The sequence below is a fragment of the Castor canadensis genome, chromosome 17 (genome assembly GCF_047511655.1).
Source record: "Castor canadensis chromosome 17, mCasCan1.hap1v2, whole genome shotgun sequence".
Taxonomy (NCBI): Eukaryota; Metazoa; Chordata; class Mammalia; order Rodentia; family Castoridae; genus Castor; species Castor canadensis.
The window spans coordinates 15,428,365-15,438,708 of NC_133402.1; the positions used below are offsets into that span (position 1 = coordinate 15,428,365).

Genomic DNA, 10,344 nt, shown 5'->3' on the forward strand with positions numbered 1-10,344 from the left:
CCTATTCAGTTCCACAATGTTGAAATACCAACATCCAACACACATTCTTTAATTGATCACTATCCACATGCTTTTAGAGATGCCCAGAGACAGATGGTGGGAAAATACCAAACTTTAGTTTTTTTTTTTTTTTTTTTTGCAAATAGGATATTTTATTTTATTTTCATTTTTCTTTTATTATTCATATGTGCATACAAGGCTTGGTTCATTTCTCCCCCCTGCCCCCACCCCCTCCCCCAAACTTTAGTTTTAAGTGGACACTTACCAAGCTGGATCCAAAAGAGGCTGCCCATTGGACAGTATATCTTGGTGGCAGGTACAGGTTCTGCCATCCATTCCATCCATCTGTTTGCAGATGAGGATATAGCAAGTGCACCAGATGTGGTTGCTCATGGCTGTACCCTGGGAGGGAATGCCAACTTGAGGGATGCTAGAATATGTATCTAAAGTGACCTGATATACCAGAAAAATGGGCCAAACTGAGCAAGCTGGGATTTCACAAGAGAAATACAAATTCCAGAGGAGCAGATAGAAGAGAAAAATCAATTTCTAGGTGGAGCTATTCACTTTTTGCTAGCTGTGAATCCTACATAATCTGAAAGTACAAAGCAGTTATTTTTCAAAAGTTAGTACAACATAATTTGCATTCTCACAAGCATCAGGGCCAGAGGAGTGTTTCTCAAAGTCTGGACTCTGCACTATTCACAGCTGTATCCTCTGAAGTTCTTGAAAATATATTTGTAGACTTCAAATCAGACTTGCTGAATCAAACTGACTGGGGACACACCTCAGGACATTGGTATTTTAGCCAGCAGCCATTTGCCAAGTGATTCTCCACTAAAATTTTAGCATACTCATATAGACAAGGGAGCTACCAGTCTCATCCATGTGATACAGAGGATGGAAATCAGGGTCTCATGATTGCTAGACAGACACTGGAGCGAGCTTTTTCCTCTCACTCCTTTTTTGGAGTGAGCTTTCTCTCACTCCTGGTTATTACTGAACCTAACTGGGGCTAACTGGGCAGTGACAGGAGATGCAGAAAAGACTCAGGATAGACTGACAGACAGAAAGTGGGATCGGGTGTGTTGGGTGCTCAGGTGGAGACACATAACCCTTGTTGCTTCTTTTCTCTATTATTCTTTTCATTTTGCTCTGTTTATTTTCTCTGTTTTTATTCTTTAGGGCCTTACTCCTTTACAGTTCTTTAAAACCTTGCTTCACTATTCTTTGAAACCTCTTTCCTTAGACTCGCACTGTCCCATGTTTTCTCTTAGCTTTTCTTTAGCATAATCTCTCTTAAAGTCTTTGCCCCCAGACTTGCACTGTCCCATGCTCTCTTTCACTTTCTTAAAGCCTTGGTGCTCAGACTTGCAAACAACAGCAGCCCTCAGACTTGCTAGCAATTCCTCTTTAGCAATTCTTTTCCCTTCAGCAATTTCCCTTAAGCCATTCATTTTCCCCCTTCAGCAATCTCCCTCCAGAAATTTTCCCTTCCAAAAGCCTCCTACATCCCAAAAGCCTCCTACATCCCAAAAGCCTTCCCCATCAGAAAGCCAAAAGCAAAAAGCCTCAAAGCAAAGGCAAAAGCCTCCTATCCTCCTTCAGTTTGTCTTTTATACCCAGTGGTAAACCAGGTGGAGCAGCAGCTCTCTGGGGAGGGGTGTGACACTGTAACAAGAGAAAACTGCTTCCTGCCTCTCTGAATGTAAACAACTTAGGAGAAGCAGCTGTTCTGCATCTTCCTCTTCTGTGGCTGTGGCTGTGCTGATCTAGGCCTACAGATAAACATCTCAGGAAACAGCAGTTGAGCTGCATCTCGCCTTGCTTATGTCCAGTTCTCATAGGCTTCTCGTAATCTGCTCTCCACAAGGCACTCTACCACCCTAGCCATATGTCCAGTCCTTATGTTTTAGTTTGTTTTTCAGAAAAGTTCTCATTCTAACTTTGTCTAGGCTGGCCTCAGACTATGATCCTTCTCCTCTGCCTCCTGAGTAACTTGGATTATCAACATTTGGTTCCATGCCTGGTTTGTTTTTTGAGACAAGGTCTCGCTAACTTTTCTCTGGACTGACCTGGAATCATGATCCTCCTGTCTCTGCCTCCTGAGTAGTTGAAGTTTCAGATGTGCAACCACCCATGCCTATCACCCAAGTGGTCTTTTGAAGTCTGTCAGAAACTACATTCTGTTGAACCTGAGTTTGGGCTCTTCCTCCTTGGTAGGCAGCAGCCTGTAGGAGAAACCTGGGCAAAAAACCAATGGGTAGAATATCCCTTTGGATGCCTGGGATAGAAAGGACACAGTTAAATGTTTGCTGATTGCAAACACTCATACAAGTGATTTCTGAAAGACCCAGCTGCCCTTGGAAGTGGCTGCATTTTCATCAGTGCTGCCTATCTGAATCCATGCCTCTTTATCTTCTTAGTAGGGAAAATCAGAAGTAAATGGCCATAAGAGTGTTTGAATCTTAAGAGAAACAACATTGGCTCCTAATAGTGTTATTAGCAGGTCTGGGGAGTAGCTTGGGAAATAGGTGAGGCTCTGAAAAGCCGCATTATTCCACAAAAGCCAATGCCTCTAGTAGCTGACTCTGGAAAGGTAGGTGACAGAAAAATTGGTGTTGTCTATTTTACTGGCTGTGCCTAAGGAACTAGTAGGTCTGTTCATGATGGCCTGGCACATGTGAGCACTTATTCACGAGGCTAGCTTAAGGAAAGAAAGAATCACTACCAAAGGCTTGATCCTTTCTGGGTTTTTCCATCTACAGGTGGTGAAGGCATTTGTAGTCCTTAGTCCAGCCTACTCCTCTCATGACCCAGAGGCATTGATCCGGGAACTCCAGGACCACGTGAAGAGGATGACTGCCCCATACAAGTACCCCAGGAAGGTAAGCACCTGGAGTTCTAGGACACAAACACTGGGAAAACAGTGGGTGCATGTTACCTAGGCTCCCAAGTAGGTTTGGGCTCTGTGCCAGGTCCTGGGAGGCAGAGATACACAGACTCTCCATCTGCTTTGGGCCTTGTCTGTCTGTTTCTTTACTGGGACCTATCTGAAGCACATTTTGTTCTTATTCTAACAAGTGATCTGCAAATCAGATGCAGGGGGTGGTGGTGAATGCTGATGGACTATGTACTCCACGCTCTAGCTGTTTTGACTTTTGTCACTTGAGGAAAACTCTGAATTGTGGAAAGTTTTCAACAAAGTGGCAGAAGGTAGTGACTCTTTCAAGACAAAAGTCTTTCTAGGAAATGATTTCTAAGTGTAGGGTTTTTTTTGTCACTAGGTGGCTTTTGTTTCAGAACTGCCAAAGACTGTTTCTGGAAAGATCCAAAGGAGTAAATTGAGAAACCAAGAGTGGGGGAGATGAGGTGCAAACCCAGGAAAATCCCCTAGTCCTCTGAAGATTCTGAGAGGAAGTGATGAGATTGCTGGCCAGCCCCTGCTTGGCCCATAGGCATCAAAGAAGCTCAGCTTGCAAATGGCCATCTCCAGCATCGTTGGATGATCCAGGAAAAGAACAGAAGTGCATCTCTGACCCAGAGTGTGGGAGACTGAGGCAGTGGAAGGAGGCCTTGACATGAGCACCACTATGTCAAGGGCCTCTTGGCTGATAGGCATGGACCCAGCCAAGGGGAGGCAAGGTTCAACAAGGCTGCTTTGCAAGAGAAATAGGACATGCTGAACTGGTCAGGACATGCACAGCTGCTCTGTTCCTGCCACCTACGCAACTGGACCCATAAGAACTCGACCTGTATTTCACCCCACTTTCTCATACATGCTGTATAAATAAATGTGCTTGGAGGTAGAGAGGGTTGCCAGCATCTCTCATGAGGAGTGTAGACCCACCTGATCCCAGCTTTCTCTATGTCTGTCTTTGTGTCTTTTTATTAATCCCCATTGGCTCCCAGTCAGGTCAAGGGATCTACTCACACTGGCTGTGAAACCAGATCATGTGGATACTGACCAGTCTAGCAAATGCTCAGTGGCTCAACCCCACCTCTGCTGGAACCATCTTCAGTATCTGCCTGTCGGTCTTACTAAGAGCTGTCAGCTGTTCCTAGGAAAGACAGGGGCCATCACTTTAGGACATTTGAGGTCTCATTTTCTGCCAGTGGCAGCATAAAGATTTGATCCCTTGGATGAAGTCATTTGATAATGGCACCCAGGCCAAATGCTGTCTTTGGGAATAACTTCAAAAGAAGTGATTCAAAATGCAGAAAGTGTTTGGTGCTCAAAGATGTTCACTGCAGCATTGTTTAAAGCTACAAAAAAATCAATGTCAAAACAATAGATCAAAGATTAACCAAGTTGATTAACTCAATTGCATACATATTAGGTGATTATTAAAATATTTGAAGTTTATCTTGTCTTGGAAAAAACATAAGGTATGGTATGTTTTAAAATTAGAATAAAAATAATTTGCATATAACTCTGAAACAGAAAGGAAAATCGTAGCTGGAAAAAACCAAAGGAAGGAAGTAGACTAAAACATTAGTTATACTTTTCCTAGGAATTGAGGAGGGAAGGGAAAATAATAGATAATCATTTTTTCCTTTCTGTTATACATTTCTGTGTTTGCCAACTAAGCAGATACAAGTATTTTAATGAAAAAGCTATCTGAAAGATGCAATCTTCCAAAATCACACTCTGACTCAGGCCTACCTCTGCCTCCACATTCAAATGCTTCATTTTTGATGGTAGTATGTTGTGTGTTACCCTGGAAGAACGCAAAGTCCTTGAGCTGGATCCCAACTGGAAGGTGTGGTTCAGCCAGGTGAAGAAAAACCTGATAGAAACTCAAAGAAATCCTAGTGCCCTCTACTCAATTTCCAGCACCTCTACTCACTCCCCAGTGACTATGTATTGAGCATCTACTCAGAGTTGGGGTCTAGTAACATGATACTAAACAGAGCCACCCAGTCCTTATCTGTATGAGTTTGCTAGGGCTGCAGGGACAAAAGTTTGTTTCTTCACAATTCTGGAAGCTGCAAGTTCCATTCTGAGGCCTCCCCTTAGACAGCAGATGCCTGCCTTTTTCCTGTGTCTTCAAATGGTCCTTCTTTGTCTTCTTTTAAGGACATCTGTCATATCTTCCTGGATTAGGGCCACCTTCATAGCCTCACTTTATTCCAGTCACCTCTTTAAAGACCCTGTCTTCAAATACAGTCACATTCTGGGGTCTTGGGATCAGGACTTTAATATATGAGTTGAGGGGAGGGGTGTGTGACACAATTCATCCCATAATACTATGCTTGCAGGTTTTTGTGGGGAAACTGACATTATTTATCACAGGAAAATGGAAACAAGAGCACAAGGGTGATAAATGCCACAAAGGAAACAACTTGTGAGGTCTGAGGGGACTTAGGGCATAGGGGAAACTCCCCTAAGAAGTAACTGGTAAGATCAGATTGGAGTAAAAGTGAATGTGACTAAGTTCAGAGACAGGGAGTGAGCTCTGTGGAAAGGATGCAGACTGTGGAAAGGCCCTAAGGTGGGCAGAGCAAATGTCTTTCTCAGAATAACTGGACTCAGGTAGTGCCAGAGCGTCCACACACAGTCCTCAGTGATTAGGACCTGTGTAGGTACGATATTATGACCATTTTACAGATGGGACAGAGAAGCCCAGTCACGTGTTGGAATTCACGCAGCCAGTAGCTCACATAGCTAGAATTCAAACCCACACATCCCTCCTCGCAAATAATTCAAGATGACTCAGTGTAGGAACTTTTTCATCCTATAAGCTGAAAGTTTAAATATTTCTTTAGAGGATCAGATTTACTCATGCAATTTATTTGTGCTTTCTGCCATTTGTCTTTCTGGCCTTCCGGGGCTGGGCAAATTCACTGAACCTTAAGGTGGAAGTTAGGGTTTGGTGGATTTGCCTAATGCCAACAGCAGGGGGAGCCAGAGGTACCGATACTTGTCGGGGTCCCTGCACCTTAACATGTTCAGGGCTCTTGGGCTGGGGGTGGAATCATGCATGAGATATTGCTAGGGTTCCCGACACCCCAAAATGTCTGGGAGTCTGAGCTTTTTCTACAATCTCTTTGTTTCCTGAAATCCAGGGGCTTGGATGGAAGTGACAGCTGGAGGACATGTTGCCTGCCATCACTATGGCACTCTAGTTACATTGCTGGGTGTCTTTGGGAGTCCCTCCCCTTTCCCCTGGTCCAAGTTGCTATGTTCTTCTCCATGCAGGGACCTTGGTTTTTTTTCTTCAGTCAGCACAAGGCGGGGATGATAAGACCCTATCCCCATGTCTCCAAGGGATCCCCCATTGACAACTGACTCCCTTGCCAAACTTCCCACAAAGCCACCTCAGCCCAGCTTGGCTCCAAGAGGAAAAAGACAAGACTCCCAACCTAGGGTGTTCCCTAGGGAGACAGGCACTACCACCATCACCACATGGCCTCCGCTGCCAGAGAAGTCATTTGCCACAGTGACCACTGTTAACATGACCACTCTGCTGAGAACTTACTCTGCACCAGGCAGGCGCTCTGCAAAGTCCTTCACCCCTGATATTCTCAGTATTTACTAATCCCCACTGTGCTTCCATGACCATCACCCTTGCCCCATCTGTGCTGTAAATGACTCTCCTTTGAAAGTGAATACCTCCAGTCTGAACAATATACTATTCCTGAAGGGACGTCTGGAATGTTAATTCTTCCCCAATTCACGTCAAAATAAACATAAGCATAAAAACTGTTTAAACTCACCTTGCAAATGCATCCATGTGCACATATCCACTTTCACAATGGCTGCACACAGACACTAACTTGCACAACCACACACACGTGCATGCAACACACAGAACCACATGTGCATGTTATTACAAACACAACTACACAGATGCCTAGGCTGTCTCTCACACACAGCTACACACTCCATAGTCACACTCCTTATCATGTTAAAACATTTTATTTTCACCCTGGCACTTATTCACTCAAAGATTTATTGAGGACCTACTCTGTGATAGATTCCATCCTAAGTTCTTTAGCTAAATTAGTGAACAAGACAGTCTTCATGAAGTGAAGTGAAGTCTTCATGAAGCTTAGATTCGAATGGAAGGAGACATGTAGGTTGCAGTTTTAAGCAGGTGGTCAAGGTAAGCTCTATTGAGAAGGTGACAAAAATCTCTGGGAAAGATTTGAAGGAAGAGAGAAAGTTATCCAGGTAAATTCCTGGCAGGGGAGCCTTCTGAGGCCCTGGTGCAAAGCATACCTTCAAGGAACAGGTAGGAAACCAGTATAGTTGATGTGTGGAAGGTAAGGTGTGAAGGGGTATGATTTCAAGTTAGAGAGGAAGAGAGTGATTGTGAAGGTCATTCTTGCATGATGGGGTTAAAACTTTGAAGCTTATTTTGTGTAAAATTGAGATTCACTCTGAACTGTGGTGTGAAAAGATCTGACTTATGACTTAACCCTTAACAGTATCTAAAATGAAGTAAATCATTTTAGACAGACATTATGGTCTGTCTTACCACTGAACCAGAAGGAATCTGTTTTGGCCACCTCTGTGTCTCTTTGAGAACATTTGATAAATATTTGTTGACTAATTTGACAGAGGCAGGTATTTCCTTCCAAGAAATAAGGAGTGTGTGAGCTCCATGGCTCATCTTCTGGGAGCTGAGTCTAAAAGCTCCAAACAAACAAGTCATGCATCCTTTTGCCTGATTCCTCCCCAAGCTTCCTTTCACTTGTGGGACTTTGATCACTGTCCCATGGACTGTGTCTCTCACTACCCAAATCTGCCCTGTCCAGGAGGAGCTCAGTAGCAATGGTCAATGACCCCCAGACCCTCCGTCCACAAGTATATGAACTTGAGTTCAGATGCCCCCTACAAACCTCCCTTTCTGAGTTGCATTTGCTTCAGTTTATTGAGTGTTTACAATGAATTTTTTTCTTCAAATGTTCACTGATTTGCTTTTTAAATAAGTAAATAAATAACTTGTATTTGAATAATTGAGAAACACTGCCCGCGTCAGAGTCAAACTAGCTCCCCTCTCCAGAAGCAATTGAGTTTAGCAGGTTTTGTTTGTTTTTCCCCTGTGGTGCTGGGCATGGAACTCAGGGCCTTGCACTTGCTAGGCAAGTGCTCTACCACTGAGCTACGCCCCCGCCATGTTTGGCAGTCTTTAGTGCACCATACTAGAGCTGTTGTAACCATCTTTGTGGCCAAGTGTTTCATTTGTATCATCAGGTGCAGTGTTCACCTGTCCAAGAGGTACCCTAGGACACTCTCCACTTTCTAGACAAGAAAGCTGAGGCCAGGAGCACATAGCTCAGTAATTAGGAATCCAAACTCAAACCCAGACAAACTAATGCCATGTCTTTGGGGCTTAACCACGTGTTTCTTCTGTGTCATTGTGAGTAGAGAGGCTGCTAAACCCTGTAGCGAAGGAACTGGGGGTGGTTTGTGTAGGGAAGAGGAGGCACCACCTGGTGAAAAGAAAACACAAATCCAGAGCTAGGAGAGGAGTGTGTGAGGCTCTGAAAATATCACTGAGCAGGAGTGGTGGGGTGACATTCATACCTGTTACCCCATTTGGGACAGTACTGTGAATCTGGCTGACATGAACAGATTTGATGTCTCTGAAAGGTGCACATGATGAGTTGGGGAACTGGGGAACACCTTAACAGATGAGAATGCAACAGGAAGAATAGTTCGTCATTACTGGACTCCCAGTGGACATAGAGAGCCTGACACTCTCAGAAGACCCCTAAGCACAGGCCAAATCCCCAGATTCCTTTGGGAGGCACCATGTCCCTTTTCCAAGCAGATCCAAGTATTTCTTAAAGCCCCTCCTCAGAGACTTCAGGAAGGACAGCAACTCTGTGCCTTCTGCAAGAGTTAGATTCCCGGTTTAAGTCTGGGGTCCAGCCCCTCTCCTCTGTGCCGAACTGGCCAGAATCAAAGGAGTGACTGGAAAGGAGATTGTGATGACTGTCCATCTGACCTCTTGCTCTCAGAGTTCCAAAGCCTCACTGTTGGCAGGTGGTGAGGGGTACAAAGCAGCAACAAGAGGTACTTAAGGGAGATACCGTGGAGAACTTCCTGGAAGGGGATTCAGAAGGCTCATAGCTGTGTGATCCTGAGACATTCAGGAATGCCTGTTACAGAGTCTAGAAGAAGGACAACAGACAACCTCAGGACTTGGGAAAAAACAGACTAAATAGGGATTCTGTGAATTTTTGCAGGGTGGATGAGGAACTCTTCCTAGGTGGTTCCAGCTGCTCTACAGAAACAGGATTTTTGCTTGCTTGCTTGTATTTTTTTGTAGTACTAGGATTTGAATTCAGAGCCTGTGTTTGCTAGGCAGATGTTCTACCACTTGAGTCATGCCTCCAAGCCTTATTTTGCCTTAATTATTTTTTCAGATAGGGTCTCATGCTTTGCCTGGGCTAGCCTTGGTTGTGATTCCCCTACCTCCACTTCCTAATTACCTGGAATTATAGATGTGAAGCACCACCCCTGGCTTGTTTGTTGAGATAGGGTCTAGCTAACTTTTGAAATCCTTGGCCTTGAACCACTATCTTCCCTATCTTTTCTTGGATTGCTGGCATAATCCCAAATAGCTGGGATTACTGGAGTGAGCCATCCAGGCCAGGAAGAAACAAGTTTTTCAAGTCCTAATATGTCTTGGGTTGACCCAGAGAAAAGCCTAAGAGGGGCTGGAGTTGTTTCTTGTATACTGCTCAGGTGTGTCAACTTTATTTCCCCCACAGACCCTGGTTTCCAGCGTCTTCAAGGCCTCTGGATCCCCCAGATGTCCCTTGATGTGAGTCTTTGTGCCTTTGTGTCCTTGGTAATTTGTTATTTCTAGTGTCCAGGACACCCATCTTGCTCCTGGCACATGGCTCTTTGTTTCTAAGTCTTCTGTCTGCAAAGGACACTTAGAAATTAAAGAGCCCTATCCCTGCCCTCCTGAGGCCCTATGGTGTCAGAATCATGTTTTTCCACTCCTGAAGGTATAGAATCTGACACAGCCTATGGTGCCTGCAGGCCTTCATGTGCTGGGATAGTCTTCCCTTTTCTGAGTCTTCCTGGAAAACAGCTTTTGCAGAAGCTCAGCATCCTCTGATTCCTGCTGGAGTCTAGGATCCTGAGGATCTGCTGCAGGTCAGCTGCGCAGGCATGAGACACTCCTCTGCAACTGACTTGTGTGTAACCACAAGCATGATACTATTCCTCTCTGGGCTTTCATCTTCTCCCCTGAATGATCTGAAATGGCCTTTGTGCTCTGGGCCTTATGAATGACTTCAGCTCAGCTGAAGAAGACCTGGGAGGCATCCTCTCAGTCCACATCCCTACCATGCAAAGGGGTTTGTAGAAATTATTTC

At 44.6% G+C, this 10,344-nt stretch overlaps 1 protein-coding gene across 6 annotated transcripts in view; it reads left to right on the forward strand.

Moving 5' to 3' along the window:
* The window catches only part of Acsm5 (acyl-CoA synthetase medium chain family member 5), a 30,055-nt gene extending 26,186 nt beyond the window's left edge, over positions 1-3,869 (forward strand). For 4 of the 6 annotated variants that reach the window (XM_020180048.2, XM_020180047.2, XM_020180049.2 and 1 more), the window contains 2 exons: positions 2,769-2,888; positions 3,288-3,869. In XM_020180048.2, the coding sequence (XP_020035637.2) occupies positions 2,769-2,888; positions 3,288-3,371 (204 nt within the window). In that variant the 3' untranslated portion in view covers positions 3,372-3,869. The remainder of the gene's footprint in view (positions 1-2,768; positions 2,889-3,287) is intronic. The other 2 variants (XM_074059982.1, XM_074059984.1) reach the window with 1 other exon arrangement.
* Positions 3,870-10,344: the final 6,475 nt, after the last annotated feature.